This window comes from Argopecten irradians, chromosome 9 (genome assembly GCF_041381155.1).
Source record: "Argopecten irradians isolate NY chromosome 9, Ai_NY, whole genome shotgun sequence".
Taxonomy (NCBI): Eukaryota; Metazoa; Mollusca; class Bivalvia; order Pectinida; family Pectinidae; genus Argopecten; species Argopecten irradians.
The window spans coordinates 7,217,622-7,237,381 of record NC_091142.1 but is presented as its reverse complement, the minus strand read 5'-3'; the positions used below and the strand labels follow the sequence as shown (position 1 = coordinate 7,237,381).

The 19,760-nt window shown below is 36.0% G+C and overlaps 1 protein-coding gene across 3 annotated transcripts in view; it reads right to left on the bottom strand.

Annotated features, from left to right (window-relative positions):
* LOC138331274 (ficolin-2-like) overlaps positions 1–19,433 on the bottom strand; it is a 34,231-nt gene extending 14,798 nt beyond the window's left edge. Inside the window, exons 1-2 of one of the 3 annotated variants that reach the window (XM_069278791.1) lie at positions 19,158–19,433; positions 8,988–9,705 (exon numbers count right to left, since the gene is read on the bottom strand). In XM_069278791.1, the coding sequence (XP_069134892.1) occupies positions 8,988–9,558 (571 nt within the window). In that variant the 5' untranslated portion in view covers positions 9,559–9,705; positions 19,158–19,433. Of the gene's footprint in view, positions 1–8,987; positions 9,706–12,512; positions 12,640–17,702; positions 18,037–19,157 lie in introns of those variants that run through there. The other 2 variants (XM_069278789.1, XM_069278792.1) reach the window with 2 other exon arrangements.
* Between the last annotated feature and the right edge of the window lie 327 nt (positions 19,434–19,760).

Sequence of the window (19,760 nt, the reverse complement as noted above, 5' to 3'; positions counted from 1 at the left end):
CTTGAGTATATAATGTATATATATTATCTATAAATATTGTAGCACGTCCGTTGCGTGCAGCATTTTTAACCCGTGATGTAAAACTGCGGTCCCAGCTGCTGTTCTATCACCGAGCATGACTGCAGTAGGAAGCGGAAAAGATTTTTTACCCTCAATTATATGTCAGTACTAGAGAAATTATTCGATAAAAACGTGAAAATTGCTCGTAGATTTAACCGCAAATATTTAGCAGATCCGTCTAAACTCAGTAGGGGGCACTTCCTTTGCTAACTTTTTACAATCATTCCGGATAAATTGCACAGTCACGAAGTGTTGGTTTCCCTTTTTAGTAGCGTCGTTATATGGGATAACATCATTATAATGAAAACAGTTCGTTATTTCATCTAAATAGAAAAAAGACATAATGAAAAGGAAAGTTCTGTTGGAACAAAATATTCGATGCACGAGCTCTAGCACGTGATCTGTGAAAGTAAGCCAATGATATTCCATGTTTAAACACAACATAAAGAAATAAAACGCGCGGTAGAAGAAAAAAAACTGAGAATTATTTAATCATACTTTAGTGCTATCAAAACGTTCGCAAACGATGTAAAATACGATTATGTTTTTGTAGTTATCGAATTATGTGATGTTCGTCAAGTTTCTATGAAACATAATTAATTTTAAGAGTACGACAAATTGTTTAATTTAATTAGTATGAACGTTGGTGTGATTCAGGGGGAAGGCCTTACTGGTTCGTCATTACCTTCTAATTATGATAGGAAAGCTGTTAATTGTCAGTTTTCTCGTGAATTCTTTAAGTGATGTAATAATCTTTGCTGGGAATGTTATAGAGACTACAGAAGGTATTTTTTATTGGAGAGCTAGTTCTTATATTTTCTATTCTGAAAACAAAAAAGGCCATGGATTCCACTTGTAACCTATCATTAGACAGGACAATTCAAATTAATTAAGTGACTTCAGCGGAAGTTAGAGATTATTATCGAGTAGGATTTCCTTTGATATCAAAACCGGAAGTACTCACGACATACTCGTATCTGCACATGCGTGACATTGATGGTCCTAATTCAATAGTATCGTATTTGCTGCAGTTAGTATGAAAGGAGGCTCTAATCCACCGTTGCACAAAATAGCAAATGTCAAATTTTCCCACAATGGGGCTTAAGCTATATCAGTAGAACTTGCGAAAATCGTCAAAATGATCACGTTTAAATTTACAAGTAACTACAAATGTACGTAGATCAATACGGTAGCACATTTTATATTAATATTTAAATGATTTTTTCAAGTTAGTTTCAGGTTGAAATTCCTATCCTATATGTGTTTTGAGAAACTGCTAGATTCTCCCCAAAATACAGACTTATAAATCTTAAAGAGACCATAGTAACTAGCAATGAGTGAGTTACTCGTCCTAATCCGATGCGCAGACCATTCAGGAGCTAATTATAAACTCACCACTAGTAGATAGAATATTAAAATCTATCGCTAAACTTTGGCTGGCTAATACTTTTCTCTGCGACTAATGTGCAGAAATGCTTTTTGTTCTAAAAAAAAACATTGGCCAGTTACACCCCATACAGTTATGCTGCTTTCAACATGGCTTCAATGAAATTTGAAGAAATAGCGAATGAGTCACAGAGGAAAAAAACTTAACCAACGAAGTAATTAAAAAGTAAGTCATGTACCTGTTCTCGTGTTTAACGACGCCATTGCACATCTACAGCAAAAAATGAAACTGGACAGGGATATTGATTTTAATCTCAAATGGGACACAGAAAACCTTTTTTTATTTAAAAACTCATGTTCACAGTTCAAACAATATGATAAGCACTGTCAATAGGGTATAGTGTTTCGAACCACGACTTTGACGCTATCGATAAGCCCAAAGATTTTCCCATGTATTTCAACAGATTTTAGCCGGATAAATATGCTTTTGTTTTCAGCAACCAAAGAACAGTATATACTTTAGCAGGTGTTGTGCTTAGATCTGTTAAGTATTAACCGATTTCTGTTCCGAATCGCAAAGCGTGTCCGGATTTTAAACATTTACAAAACCCCGGTTACCCTTGCGCATATCATACCGGATACAGTTACTGGGTGTTAATAAAAAAAATCGGTCCCGGTACAGCGCATCCGACAGCTTATGGCTATTGATAAATGAATAGGTAGCGATCTGAACGCATAAACTGTTAAACAACGGGAAAACTGACAATAAGTTTTAGCGAATGTTTTAAACATTATAGCTCGAGATAAGAGCTCAAATAATCGCCATTTTGTTACCTTTATCCGTTTAAAATCGTTCCGTTTTACCGAGTGAGTAAGCACATTGAGATGGTAATCGCTCACGTAGGTCGCCATGATGGATTCTATGAATCATTTCCATGCCAAAACCAGGCTACATAAACCAGAAATTATCTGATAAAGTACGAAAATAATGAAACTACACAAACATTTGTCATCAAATGTTTGTACATGTAACAGTTTTTCCCCTTTGAGACACTTTAAAACACGCAATGTCAATTTGAATTAATTTGTCAACCGATGGCATTATGATGTGTCATAGATACGTTTACGATATTAATTGGTGATTATGAAGTCATCCGATGTGTCAATGTTTCATACCTATCAATTTGTCATCCAGTGATGTAATTCATTTATGTAGGGAGTAGCGACATTAGTATTAATTATAAAGTTCATTCAATATTTGTATCGGGACATCAATTCTAATAAGCTCCCAGCCATCAATCAAGCTACAGAATAATTTTTATTGGATATCGATTTTTATCCAATTAAGCAAAACACAAGAGATTCAAACTATCATGGCCATTTTACATTATGGACATTCTGATATACTGTTGTATCAGAGTTACTTTGTTTCCATTCCATCAGAATAATGCATGTCACATGATCATGTTTTGATACACAGGTGCGTCGTCGTATCATGTATATACTGTAAGTCAATTTATTTTCGCGTGGGATTCAATTTTGCGCATTTCGCGGACAAAAAGAATCGCCAAAATAAATCATCGCAAAAAAGGACGATTTAACTACAAATTCAGTGGAAATTTTTAACCTGTAGATCTAAATCACGAATCACGAAAATTAAAATTTTGGTTTTTAATTTTCGTGAAAATGTCGTTATGCAGAAAAAAACCCGCGAAATTAAGTGCAGCGAAAACGATTTACATTGCGTAGTGTGTATGTTTTGCAGAATGGTAAACATCGAAAGGCATTGGAGAACAGCAATGATGCTTCTCTTGTAATACAGTTCTTTTTTTCCCAGTCACAACTTAAAAAAATCTCCTTACAACAGTCAAACATGATCTTCAAATCTTAGACAGTACCTCACAAAATGTCGGCAGACCTTATTTCCGCATGTAAACCAAGCAGTATTTTAGGAATCAGATTGCAGAAATCCAAACAAATTTCACAAGATTGACCTGCCGCGTTGGTATCATGTTCACTCGACTCTGTATACAAGTCGGTATTTTTGGGAACATATTGATGAAACAAACCTAAAACAGCACAGCGATTTTTTTTATTCGGATGCGGAACATGATCGCGGCGCGTTTGATATAGAGTTTTTATTCCGGCTCAAACATAATCACGGTGCGTTTGATTCCGACAGGGATCTTACCTAACCCGAACAGGTGTTGCGATTTACGTAGTCTTTCAACAGGTTCCGACAGGATACCCCCTCCCGTCCCACCTCCTCCCCAGGTCGTTTTGTAGTGAAGTGTTTATAATATAGATGCATGCATTTTTTCACACTTCGGCTGTATTTTATTGAGCAATTTGCCGGTAATATATTTTATTGGGTTTCGATTTCAATGGTTTTTGCATATTAATCATTATATTCTATTTTTTTTCTTGGCGTTTTTAAACATAATAGTGAAAAAAAATCAGTTCATGTTTAAAAATAGTGTGAAAAATATTTTCATTCCGTTAATATATCGTAATCTTGCACTATATTATCAAATTCAAGGTCTTCTCCGTGAAACTATTTTTACTAAATACATATATGAACGTCTATCAACGAAAAGTTTTAATTTTATCAACAGTTCTCCTTCTCAGACTAATCGGAGATTTTGTCATTCATTAAAAAATGTTTATCTCTTTAAAGAAGGTGTACAGCTTTAGTGAATGCCCTAGCCTCGTTCTGACGTTTGTGCGCTGTCGGGGGATACATTAAAGTGTATCAAGGTCAGAATCAGACCGAGGCTAATATGTCTGATTCATTAGAACATGCATCATGTAAGTGTATCAGTTGTGCACTGTTAGCGTTTGTAGGCTATTGTGTCAAGTTACAAAAACTATAAAATCAAAACTATACAAACAACTGTTAACACGTGTATTGTGTCGTTTACCGGGTGTTTGTAAAGTCGAATGCACTTTTAAGCTGCAAAAGTAGGGGGTCTATTTTCTCTAGAATATCAAAATCATAAACTTGAGCTTATCGAACGGATTTTTTTTAACTGATATCTGACTCATGATTTCCTTACATTTACATAACGTAGTAAAATTCAAAGCAAACATTTAAAACGGTTAACAGGTTGAATAGACTGAAACTCAACAAAATAACGACATACGTGAAAAGATATATATATATATATATATATATATAAAGAGTTTCAATTTTTGTGTGTGTTGCAAAGAAAGGTTTTATACATAGTTTAACTCATCAAATTTATATAATTGTTCATGTATTAAAGGCCCACTACCTTTCGGAGCAAAATTTAAAGGTTTCTTAAAAACATTAATAACAAAAGAAAATATATATCGATGGCTTAAGATGAGGTTACAACACCAAACATATGCAAGATTTCCTGTCTAATGTACGATAAAAGTGGAGATTCATTTCGCTGTTTTGCCGTCTGGCGCAGTGATAGTCAACTACCGCGCGGCATTTAGGACGACGGCGGGAAACATAAAACGACCCGCGTTATGAAAATTAACATTTTATTTATTCTAATTAAACAGTTCTGAAGGTGATGATAAGTGTGCTAGTAAACGTATAGTTAATAACTTCTGCGACTCTACAATATTATAGATCTTGTTTTACATTCCTATTTTAAAAATTAAAAGCCGTTTCGGAAAGGTAGTGGCCCTTTAAGTTTCAACGTAGCGCTATCTACATTTGCAATAATACAAGAATGCCGTTTATGTTCTATGGTGATGTTGAGACTGAGAATGGATGGCTTGCAAAATAGGTCGTTTCATGAAGGGACAACAAACACATCTACAACTGCAAGTTTCGTGAGGATCAGAAAAAGTTACTCTTCTCGTCAAATAATCAGCAAGCTTCATTAAACCTCCTGATTACACGCTAAGATGTGGTACTAGATAAGATCGCGGATTGATATGACTATACAGAGCGGTGATTTGTCCCGATCATGTTTGTCACGCTAAGCAAATTGATACGCCTTAAGCAACATCAGCCTTCAATTTGTGTGCAACTGGGGCGAGAAATGAAGGGGGTAACAGAAATATATGCTGTTATTGTAATAAACTTTATTCTTCTCTGAAAATGTTGATAAAAAACCGGCTTTATCTAAACATAAACCAATATGTTTTCATTTGCTTTGTTTGTTTCATTCAGGAATAACGTGTTGCACTCATCCCTCCGTTGGCGTAGAAATTGCAAAATGAAAGGGGAGTTCAGATATCCTTTTGATCCCCCAAACTTGGCCACTTGATAACATCTGTCGTGATAACATTCGAATTAACATCAGTTTTGTTATCTTGTAATTTAGGAAAGTTTCATTATCTCGCGGTAGCCTGTGTAAACGAAAGCCTAGCTCGGTGCGTTTAACAATAATACATCTATATTTAAACAAGATGCTAGCGATAACATTAATTTCTCTTTTAACGGAGTTGCACGACAAACACTATAAACTTATCAGTCTAAAAATATAGATTGTTTATCGAATTGTTTACCGGCTAACGACAGCTGATTATACCACAACCAGATGAGATTTGAGTTACATATAGGGAACGTGACTTTTATACGTCCCGCTAATTAATTTTTAGTTACGTATGGCTATCAACTTATACACCCCTGGAATTTCATAATGGACTGGTCTATTACTTGATTTAGAAGAGTCTAAGCGTGTATCAAGGGGTGAATTGGTTAACTATAGCGGGTAAGAAATATCACGAAATAATAGAAATAGCATTCTACGTTTAGAGGTTTTGTTGATATTACATCATAACTGCATTTTCTATTATATTTGTCACCTCAAATGTTTTCAGAGCTAATATCTATGAAAACCATTAAGTTGAATGGTATTGTATCATATAATATTGTAGACCAAAGCTTGTGATCTAAATTTCATTATCTCTAACGCCTTTGACTGGTTATTAAGCAAAATCTATACTTAACAAAACCTTGAGAAATAGCTATATATATTTAGATTGATTTGAGTTTCCTCTAATTGTCATGGGCTTTACTTCGTAACGTCACGAATAAGCCATCAACTAGGCCATACCTATGCCGGATTATAAATTCAATTTTTGCGATATGTTGACATTTCGATAAGTTAGCGTGCCTCGGTACGCCATTTCTGATTTTGATTCATAACAAAATGTCGGAAATCGCGAAGAGATAAAATGCATAAAGAAGTTTAAATCGTTCCGGACCAGCCCCACTTTGTATCTTAGTTGTCACCACATAGATCAAACACGAGCATTTATGGCGTTATCTCCTAACACCTTTGGGTATTTCAACTATGTCAATTAAAACTATTACAGTAAACCTTGATGGCAACACGATAGGCTTGAATCGAGGAGGATAAGACAGCCAGTACAAGACCGAAGTTTAGCCCTAACCTCGGCCCCGTCCCTATCTCATCTGGCAGAAACCCATATAGTCAAAACAGCACACATAGTGATCCCCTTAAGATATGTTTCCGGAATAATTGACTCCCGTCCGTAGTAATCATCCGTTTCCGGCATTGAGAATGCCAGAATTGGCACTGTTATATAGATCCAATTTAAAATTCAAATGTTTACACTAAAACATTTCCTATATATCCGTATCTGTTTTTATTTTAGGAAAAGTGCGACACATTGATAAATGGTTGATTTCCAGCGTTAACATTCGAGGCAAAAGCCACATTGTCGAGGGGAAAAAATGTAAGTTTAAAGTTGAAACGTAAATGGTACCTAAACCCGTAGCAGTTCTAAAGAGAAATCATGGGAAATTGTTTATATATGTTTAATCTAGTCCATTTATCTAGCCAATAGCGGACTAACTACATATATTACTCAGACCAGTGGTACCAAGTCATTCAGTAAGGAGCATGACGGGAATTCTTTCCGTTGTCGTTTTCTATTTTATATCTGACACGGGAAAAAATAAACCGGAAGTTGTCAGGTTTGGGTGACTCATCCGCCATGCTATTCATACATGTACTATTATGTAACGTTCCAAACACTCATAAACACTCAGGGATATATTTAGCATCATATTTTCGGGATGTAGAAATATTATAAACATTTCGATTCTACTCACATACAGTTTTTTTCAGACTCGATGATAGAACACATCAACAATTTTGTGCACTAAAGTACAGGTGATGCTCAATGCTATAATCCGTCCTTATAAAAAAAGACATGTAGGTCTATGATGCTATCAAACCAACCAGAACCACTTTCAAAGGCGGCTGTATCCAATCAAATTACAGATCTACGCAGCACGTGAAGGCAAAGGTCATGCGGGACGGACAACTGTTTCATACGTGTCAGCAGACGTAGAGCATGTGCCATTGACTGTTTAGGTAATTGCCGGAGAAATGCTATTAGTGCTTTTAGAACGTAGAGACAAGACAGACGCAAATGAAACGATCTGTGTTATTCGCCATAAAAACGGAGCTAGAGAAAGTGTGCGTATAGAATTACAAAAGGGGTTCATGAAAAGTGTCGAGGCGTGCTGACCGGCGGTCAAACAATCCTTTGTTTACAAGTTTCGGTAGACTTTAAAATACCCGCACGTGCATTACAGTGCACAACACGCGCATCTCGGTCAAAGGCGAATAGTCAACAGTGATAATATATTTTGGCGAAGTAAGCAGATTTCGACAGTTAAACATAAACTGCTCGGGAAATGTAATATTTGATGTAGATATTTTGAAACATACATACTCTAGACCTAACCAACATACTCTAGAACACGTGCCGATACCAACTGATACGGAAGTACATCAAGATGATAGTACATATAATTAACCTCTTTAGATGTACATACATGTATAAAACATTTTACATAAAGTTAACTAAAACAGAGTAATTTGCGACAAAATTTTCCAAAAAGGAAATTATAGTTAGCTCAAAGATTGATGCTTCATTTTACGTCCTTGGCTAGCTCGACTAAAATTTACAATGGGATAATTACACAACCATCAAGTTGTGTATATGTATATATAATTGGAGTCACTGAACGAGGCCGATCAGAACAAATCAAGATGGGAGCATCTTCTATATTGGTAAGTGGAACAAACTCCAGAACTCTGTTATCAGCATCCCCCGTGGTGTCAGCAAAACCCAACACTTCCCAGGGCGCTCGTAATCCAAACACTGACCGCAATAAAGCGATTTTTATCCGTGTACCCTAATCCCTCGCGCGAATTAACTGTTCCTGTGGGATTAGAAGGCAGTCTGGTGGGGCTGGCATCGCTTTGACACCAGTTCATCAGTAACGATGGAAATCCACGAGGAATAATTAGAAAAACTAATATATAATAATTAGAGGGTTAATTGGTTACAGGAAACACGAGCCTCGTGTTTCGGTGGGTGGCGTACAGGTCAATCAATGCACCAGTTATGTAACTTCAGCACGTGCTGCCAGCATCCGCGTTCGATATCGCCGTGAGAATCTTTTAACAGTGTTGTCATTCAGCTGGGGCGATCACATATGTAACAGCTACAAACGTTTAGTGAAGAAAAGCAACAATCAAACATATAAATGGAAATGATAAAATAAAACTTACGTCTTGGATACGAAAGCGGCGCTGGGTCATTTTGTGGAACCTCCGGTCGAGGAGGCGCATGCGTGGTCGGAGCTTCCGTTGTTGTTGTTGTCGTCAGCTCAACAATGGCGTTACTTATAGAACTTGAAGAAATAACTCGCAAATTTTCCACAACTTTCGTTAAGTTTCTTACAATTGATTCAACAGCACTAAGACCCTCTCTCATGTCTCCCATCGAGTTACTTTGTGTTTGCATATGTTCTTTCACCTGTCTCAGTGCGAGACTTTCGCGCCGTAACACTTCCTCTGTCTCCTGAACATTCCGAAATAATCTGTTCATTTTTGTGTTCATTTCTTGTAAACTAAAGGTACCGTTAACACTTAAGTCATTAGAGTTTGGTAAACGTTCTAAGAATTTATCCTCTAATGTTTTAAATTTGGAATCAATAACTTCATTAATATCTTTAAATAACTTTTTCCACCGACACGGCCTACTTTTCCGCTTTCGGTTCCGTAAAACTGGCACTGTGGAATACATTGTCACAAAGACGGATAGACACAACATCCCTTGTAACACTCGTCGTAAATCCATTGTGAATATACTAGTATATATCCTCTTCTTGGTTAAAAATCTTTTTTCGGAATTATATGTATATTTTCCTCTCACTATATGACACAGTTCGCCTCTTCGCAATACTTGATCCTACTGATTGCCCACCTCATGATTAGTTCTGTTTATCTGAAAAATATATAAACATTAGTGAAATTAGATAGCTGTTGTAACCGAACGCACCTGCCCGTGGGCGAGATAGACACAAGGGAAAACAGTGAACTGTCCGTAGGCCGGGTCGAGTGACGTGACTCAGTGTGACGTCACAAGAAAATAACTGAACCAGTTCGTATAATGTATGTAAACAAAACTATTAAATATGTTATACATATCCTACTGAACGCCATTGTAATAGAGACCTTTGATGTCAGGAACCACACTGATCATCTTGTTATGGGACCGGAGAGGAGTATTAAAAGTAACAATCGAACGCACCCGCCCTGATAGCGACCCGGGATACGGTTGATCCTTGTATACCTGAGTAAGTCGACGTTATCATCACACCTTATTGTTATTACTTAGCCCTAAATCAACATGAGTGGCGTCGAGTGATTTTCGAATGTTCCGGTCATTATGTCCGCCTTTTGTTCCGGGGTTTATAGTTTCGGGCAGACAGATCACGTAGGGCGAGTTCGAGTAGGTATACGTGGGTACACGTTGAAAACAGCGTGACGTAACTAGAGATTATCACTATGAAGTGTGGCAGCCGTTAGAAAGAATATTTACCTCTCGTAGTTAGCGTTAAAAATCACAAAGACTTCGAGTGTACGTTCCGGTATTTATACTCATACGTGTATATGGTGACTGAAGTTACGTCACACCTGCCCAAGAGGTGACCTAAAAGTATTTGATGATTAATACTTAATTCGTCAAAAATGAAACATTTGACATTTAAACGTTCGGGATGGTGTTGTCTTTCCAAATCAATGACTTTTGATGAATCGGATCATTTTTCTGAATGAGTAAAGAAATGTACTATAAAGCACAGAAGACATGAATGACTGCCATTATTTTCGGTGAGCAATTTAACAACAATGTCGGCTCACCTGGAGTTTGCCTACCTGCTAATTACCCTGTTTAAATGCTACAACATACAAGCACTACATATTTAATCAGAGGCAGGTTTAGACACACCACCTAGGGACATGACTAATTAAAGCAATGAGAAGACTACACACGTTGACACGTGGGAATCTGAAGGCAGTTGATACAGTATACAGTGAAACCTGGCTAAGCGAACACCTCTGTATAAAGATCACCTGCTTATTAACACCATTTTCGAAGGATCCCAAAAGACTATCAATGACATAATACATCCTCGATACTCCAGGGGATACTATCACTGGTGTGGATATAACGTCAGTGTTAGTAACCCCTGGAGTATCGTGGATAGACATAATGTGACCTGCTCATAATGACCACTTGGTTATAGAGCATATTTTTCCCTTGTTTCATGGGTGGTCTTTCTAAAGAGGTGTTACTGAATAGTGAACACATATATTTCAGGTAGAAACTATCAGTCAAAATGATATACACAACAGTGAAAGTAACCCCTCGAGTATAGAGGATGACAACCTAAGGCTTTACAGCATGCGAAACCGACCCTAGTACTACTTGTGTAAGCGCGCGACATGAGTCCAACAAGGGCAGGTTTCGGGTCCCATGACATGTACTTGTGACATATAGAAGCAGACACGATGCGCAGACGGTGGGTTAAGAGTTACAGCTAATTGTCTAATTAGACACTAAGTGGAAATAGTATCAATTATAAACCGTACGCTAAAGTTATGCGTGTAGTCCTTGGGTCTTATACGGCGCACTTTGTACAAATCGAACACCCCTGCATGCCACCAAAAGTGTTGGGTTTCGTTTCGGGTTCTTTCTGTCATTAGCCGTCAAAGCTTGATTTACCGGTGAGAAACCCACAACAGTCGTTTCTATATTGCACAAGAATATGTCATAAAACCACTTGTTATATCATTTTGTGGTGGTAATTGGGGAGGGGGGGTATTAATAAAATGATGATGATTATTGTATGTACTTTCTATGTAAAACAGCTGCCTGATGAATTGACGGTTAAGATACTGGAGGGCTGAAGTTTCCGTTAGTTAGTTGCGAGTTCCCAGTTCCTTGCAACTCGAAACCAACTTCAGCCTCCCCCCGCCTCTGATACATGATCAGTTTTTTTTTGTACGTGTATACATGTCAAAGTTCACCAGGCCTCGTTCTTGTCAAAATGTGGTCGGCCATCGAAGCACGACACGTGCCAAGACAGCCATCACTGCCCAGCACGTGCCAAATGGTCCGTACCTCATTAGCGCCTGACCACACACATGTACATTACTTGGGACATGTACAGACCAACTGGTCAAGACATCACGAGCGCTGCACGCAGTCCAGACGTCAGGGACATTATAGGTTATATGTCCGCCATTACTGGGGCCTGGGGCCGAGATGGGGAACTGAAACATGCATGCAATTTCGCAGAAACGCCTACGACTTACGGACATATAGTGGCAACATTGCGATATGCATGACTCAGGACATATTTGCAATACATAAATTAACAGCAACATAAAGTATGTCTTCAAGTAGACATCAAAAACTTTCGTGAGCTTTATAATGGCAATTAAACCTTTGTTCCATTTCAAAACAATCGTCAAAATAATTCTCACTCATCGAAGAGTGGCAAAAGAAAACAAACATTTTTGTACACATACATTTACATATGTTTATAACCTTACATTTGGTTGTGATATAGTAAAAAGTTTTAGTCGGTCGAAAAAGTTTTAGAAGGGAAACAACCTTGTACAAAAATTAAAATTCAGACGCAATACGGCAAATAGACATGTAGAAATTATCGCATAGGTGCCAAACTGTCAATCATTATATTTCGCCAGAATCCGTCTACAAATTCGGTGAAAAAAATTGCCTACCTTTAATTTGGCATTGCTATCCGTCTCCTGTCAAGGACCATTTGTAATAGATTCGATAGCGTGCCTACTTTTCGCCGGTACAATCCATCGGACCGGGATTCTTAAACGATATTGCTTGTGTTCCGTCTATCCGTATGTTTATCCCATCAACGTGCATATTATTTAAAGTGTTGTGTATGAATCATGCATACAATTGAATGATGAACCACCGCCTTCCCCCTCAGTCTCCATAACGTGTTTCGCTCCTATACAAATGAGTATACCATCGTGTATAGTAGATATGTTTGGCGTGATTCACGCTGTAGATCAAAACAGACACTGCCTATAAACAAATGTGATGACTAAACCAATCGGAGAAAATTAAAACCCAATTCGTTAGCGATAATATATAGGTCTATTGGGATTTGATTTGAAATTAATCAATAATGAGTCTACAAACCGCCGCGCGAACTCTGACACTCCGGGTGACGCGAGCGTTTGAAACTGTCTCGGTTATTTTGGCGCTTGTTTAAAAGTTAAAATTGGTCTCCTAGTGAAGCATAACCCGTTTAGATATTTTGCATCTTAAATTGCATTAATGTTTAATTATCTTCTATTTAGGAATAATACATGTTTTTCTTACATCGCCCATCAAGGGTATATTCTTAACTCCGGAGGCGGATGGTGGACCTGTGAATCCGACACGCTACCGTGTCATTACACGTGTCACAGGAAGAGTGCGTCCTGACGCCTGACGTGTCGAGTGGAGGTCGCGATTTATGACTATTGTTTGATGTCTGGGAGACCATCATACGCCGTAACTAACACCTATTACATCGCCACAAATTGTTGTGATGTATTGGCACCGTCGTGTAGACTTCAATTATCTCATATAGCAATTATTAGCGTGAAGCCAAAAACCTGACACAGTATCGTATCGCTACGGTATGCACTTTTCGCAATATATAACACAAGGCTCTATTCACTGTTGTTAGTTTTACACATTTCGTACGTTTTGCTTCATCATTGGGAAATTTTTACGCTAATAAATCTATGTCTATTTGAAATATAATAAATCTATGTCTATTGGAAATATCGTCGATATTCTTCTGGCTATTATTTTGGTGACAGAAAATCTTTTATGAACATCTTCATATTGCAAATACAAGACGCATTCTATTATCTTTATAGTACATGCATTACAGAGCGCATATTGTTCAAAACTGGTTATATGAACCAAAAGAGGATGATTTTAAACACATTTGGGTTCAGGTAGTTTAACATGTATTACAGAATGCTTGATTCTTGAACTTTATGCTTTTTAAGTATCAAATTTTCAAGATAAATTCGTCCAAAATCTCCAAAAACTGTCATCAAATATCAGACGGTCGTATTTATTATGCATGACAGCAGACAAAGTAGAAATCCCCCGACACATAAAAGGTTAAAGTCTGTCGAGTCGACGGCATCGATCTCTCCGACATATAGACAATTAAAAGCAACCCTAGCTATAGAAACGCTGAATATTTAAATGTGGCCTTCGGATCTTGGTGTAATCAGAAGTAAAAGTCACATCAACCTTGCACTTGGTGACTCGCTTCAGTTTGCATCTAACATCTTATATAAACCATATTGATATATCAGAGTTATTTCCCTTACTGACAGAGTTACTCCCCTTCGTTTCACTCCGTCACGAAGGGACGTAACTCTGACAAATCAGAATATTGATCATTATCAATAAATACGAGACGAAAATTTCACGTTGTTTTGATTAATTTTCAAAGAGTATTCATATTTTCGTCAGTTGTTCATGAGTATCATAATAATTTGTAACAGAAAACAGTCCACCAATACAAATGAATTTTCACAAGGTTTAGTACTAAATTACACATAATAAACAAAATTTAATTGGACATATTTAAATAAAACTTTATCAAAATATCCACCTGTCGACAAATTATCCGTAGACGGTGATAAGAAATTTCCTCAACTAAATTCGATTTTAGGATTGGTTCCTCCTTCTACAACAGTATGTAAAATTCAAGCACGTGCGTATCGTGAATACCAAATTTGCAAAACGCAATTTTATTTATAATTTCAGAATCTTACAGACAGAGTCTACAACTCTCTAATATGATTAGGTCTAGTTAAACCAGTATAAACGTTTTATGAATTATTTATCTGGGAAATCTAACTTCAGATTTGCATCATGGCCTCTGTTTTACCTCACCGCCGTGATTACACAAATATGACACGTTCCGTCGCCGATACGTATCTGAGATTTACATACATATGAAGGTCATAGTTATCGGTCCGGAATTCTTGAACGTCTACGTTTCATTGTATTAGTGTATAACGGGCAAGCGAATGCACGGAGGGACCGGGAGGTGCGTTGCCAAGTTGATAAGAGTGTCATAATTCCAGTTCCCTAAGGCTCTGTAAGTTCAAAGGGCTGTTACGTCAGATGTGAAACGTAAACAAGAAGCGGATTATTACTGGTTGAGTATACAGACTGCACGTGCACGTGTTCGAACTCAAGCGAACTTCAGAAAGAAATTTGCAAGATAATGCAATATTTTAAGAAACGTCAGCTGCGTAGCGACTGAAATAAATTTCGATAAATCTAGAGGAAACGTAAAATAATCTTTCGAGCAAATATTATGATGCTGTATAATATTTGTAATTATGTGCACATGCATTGCACTTTCCATATTTTTTTTTCAAAAATGACTGTATTTGTCTTAATAAAGTAACATGTAAAACTATTATTTCATATTTCCATGACTGTTAACATGTCTAAGTCTATTCAGCATTCTTTTTCGCTGCGTTATCAATTCATAAAATAAAACGTGTATTTGATTATAGAAATTCTCACCCATGCACATTTAATGTGGTGGTACTAGTTTTTCTGAACTCTCTAAATATCAGGTCCGTTCTAACTTTTTAGACTCGGCCACCAAACCAAGTTCATAGCTCATTAAATGTTAGCATAACATATAATGAGCATTTCCCGCGTTAACTACTTTCAACGACGTATTTTTCCGGAATTAAGACGCTCGCTCTGGGATTTCTGAAAAAACACTTTAAAATTTGTATTCATGATCACAGGGGTCTGAGAAATATATATACATGTATTTCAATATTTGAACCTACCAGAGTGCCCATATAGGCAATATTTAGATGTGTCATGGTTTTATATCAGACCCCTGTGCTAACGATCGATATTAGTTTCTGTTAGTTTCTATAAAACTCGAAACTTGTTAATTTTAAAAAGTATTGTTTATGAACTAGTTTTGCCACCAAAATCACCTATAAATCTACATCTTAAAGTATTTCTAAGCAATAAACAAACAATTATGAACGTACAAAAAGATGTTAGCAATACTGTGACGTAAGCCAGATAGGGCAACGTATAACATTTAACACAGAAAATGACTTCACGTGTTTCTATTATTAGAGTGCATGTCTGTTTCAATTATAACGATATGCTTTTAAGAGATTAGTCAAATGAAAAAATGTTTGAAACTTATATTGCAGATGATGTTTATCAGACGATTTAGTCTGTGTTTAAGATATTAAACACCTGTTGACTCACATTCAATGTGAAGTAATAAAAGAAGCTCATTTTGAATTTGAAAATCTCGACACTCATATCTTTATCGAATTTCGTACATGCACACGAAAGTCTCATTTTAAAAGATATTTACATTGAAACGTAAAGTTATCGTTTATAAAGAGCGATTTTCCTCTAACTGAAATCTCAGATCGTTATTCAATAAACTCCTGAATTGTTTAGATTGCGTGACAAGTATACATTAAAGGAACATACGTTTGTTGAGACTTTTGTTGTGAAGTTGAATACAATTTTATTTACAGTCTAAACTTTACGCGATTTACATTTAAAATTGTTTATCAATAGCACTTAATTGGGAATGTTCACGAAAATTAAAATACATCTATAATCGCAGAACTGTATAATTAACTTACATGTACTAAGTTCCCTAATTAACAAAACTTGAAATTAAAAGAAAATTTTATTAGGATGTAAGTAAGTACATATGCATAATTAACCATCAGGTAAACAAATTCACGACATAAATGCTAATATTAAAATTTCTTTTGTGAAAGTTTAGCTATCCCCTTTTCAATTTACAAGAATTAGTGTGTATTTTTCATAAATTTAATAGATAAAAATAAAATTATTTCATATTGTAAAAATGTTTTTACAAATCCAAAATAAGATCTTATTAAAAGAAATATTACGTTTCATGATGTGTTTTTATCACACAAATATAAAAGAAGGATTTTAACACCATCTAATAAACCATTACTTATATTAATGAGGTTCTTTTTTTCTTTTCTAAATTCGTCTTTTCATAGAATTCTTATTCGTGAGGTTTTAACCTTTGTCATATTTTACACCATATATATCGATATAAGTTCACATAATACAATTATTGTATATCATAAGTGGGAATTAACACTATAATTTCCTATAATAAATCAGATCTATAGTTGGCCACAACGAATCTGTTATAAGTACTATTATACATATAAACGTACAAAGTTCACGTGCTAAAATTCCTTAGTTAAACCCCTTTAACAACTTAGGAATGCATTCAGGCTAATATGATGTAAACAAACAACACATTTGCGAGATTATCCCCAATGGCCTAGGAATGTTCATTGGGGATTAATCTACGATAATCCACTGAAATATTTATGATAATCTACTTCGACACCTTCCCGAGTCGCTATGTCGCACGGTTGCACCTTGACGCACCAGAATCTTAATCCAGAATTTAATCAAATTGATTTCATTTCTTTGACTTTACGTAGCATTAATTAAAAGTTTCGCAAAGAAAATTATATTTTAGTGCATAACATTTAGAAAAGTTCGCAAGTAAAAACAAATATATCTAGTGTCTTAAACATATCTTCTTATCTCGTTTGGGTAGCTTCAAATAAAAAATCAATTTCAGGGTTTAAAACCATGTCAATTACATGCGTAACACAAAGAAAAGATTGCGTGTTGAACCAACTTATAAGAAACCAAGCACGCTTTTTTGTTTCATTGAAAAGAAACACATCACGAAATATCTTCGCATTGAAATGTATCACGCTAAGATATGTTTCCTTGTAAATTATTATACATGCTTACAAAATATTAATAATGGAAAGTATCAAAACTTTGTTTTTGATCGTACTTACTTATGACTTGAAACAGCTCACATCGATAGTCCATAGTTAAGAACCAAAACATTAAGTATAGCTAGTGTACAACTATGAAGTAAGTTTGAACTGATGCACAAATGTGAGAAAATCTTAATATCCCTTATCCTGGAGAAACTTTGTCCACTTTTAAGTAGACCACAACATCACACGGAAACGACTCCCAAGCAAATATCCTGTTATTTCCCCGATGTAACGTTCCCGACAACTTGATAGGAGTATAAGTAACTACTAGTGTATGCGAGTATCAGTAAGGCGCGTTCGATATGGAGTAGCTATCCCACCGCTGTGCACTGTAACTTGTGAGGGGAACAAAGCTGTGCCGTGTCTATCATGGGCTGACAGACCATTGGCAGAACCTACTACCTCCCCCCTATATACCCCCTCCGTTATCCCCTCCGTCAGAGTTAAGATTACGACCCCCTCCTCTAGCTCCCCCTTCACACTAATACGTCTCAAAGCCAGCATATTTTTTTAATCGAGGAAGACTTTAACGCAATTTTTTATGACAATTATGAAATTTTGCTTTAAATTGAAAACATTTCGGAACAGTAAATGCGCCTACATAAATCATTATTCTTCTTTTAAAAACCACGGCCGATCATTTGTATTTGTATATACTATTAAACTGGTTCTATATTTAAGTGCATTCCATTAATGTAAACTTCAATCAACATCATAATTATTATTTGTATCATTTCCAAGCAATCACAGTGTTTTTAATTTGTACTTTTATCCGAAATTGAACTAATTTACTGTTTTGAATGGAGTGTTAGAGATATAGAAGATTGAATATATTACAAATGTTACTTGCTTTATGTGAAATAAACATGCAGTAGACTGATTTGGTATCGACAGTTGTAAATGAAAGAAATGGCATGCTTTTACCATTAAACAGTATCGGTATATCACTAAAAATGCTACATACAGTTTGTTTTGTTTCACATGTGACTTGTTTTTTCCTTATTTACAAATTATTCGGCATTTAGATTAGACTGAGGAAATGGCTGCAAAATCTACATCTGTATGCATTTATTTAGATGTATATCAAAATAATAAGGATTATTTCTTTTCAAAAGCTACGGTAGTTAGTCAAAGTTTTGGAAATATAAGTGAACAAATATTGCCTCAAAACTTTCATATTTCTTCGAGTACTTTGAATGTTCAAACATTTATAAAGAATGGAAATATTTAGAAATATTTAGTCATAAACATAATACACATACATTTGTAGTTAAACGTTGTTTTATTAAATGAAAAATACCATGTTGTCTTTGGGAAATTCTAACTGTGTATTCATAGCTGCATACAGAAAATCCCTTTTATATAAGACTATGAACATGTTTTCTCTGATACATCAATATTATTAATAGATCATTAACCATCTAATTAATTAAGAATAATCAATTAAGAAACATTAAATTTTGTACTCACCTTATCAAAATTTCAGAGACGTCCATTAAATTCCACTCAGAACACTACACACCTTATAGTAAAACCATGCAGTCTACACCTCAACGCGTGTCTGTATCACGCCGGGTATCGTACACATATATATTTACACATATATAAACACATATACGGGTACCTGCCACATTTACTTGTACACTTGTGGATCAATTACGTAAAATTAGTCTATATAAAACAACCACAGAGTTGTGAATGAACGCGTTTGTACTCTCCGACGGCCAGTTTGTAAACTTAAGATCTAGTAGAATTTCTACAAGCTTTATTTACGAGAACATCCCACCCCCAATATACGCCCCGGTACAAGTTTAAATGCCAGATCGTTGGTCTTATCGTTTCGTGTTATCGGTTCTATTGTTCGGCGGTGATTGACACCCGGATTTATTAGGGAGTTGACGGGGCCCCTAGAACCAACCAAGGGGCCGTTGTCGCCGTTATAAACGTATAGAAATATATAAACGATTTATAACACTATGTTTGTCACACCGGTTTATCTCGTGAGATCTTTAGGGAATTAGGGAAAATAATCATGAGATAATTATTTCTCGTTAAGTCCGATGAGTGTAGCCT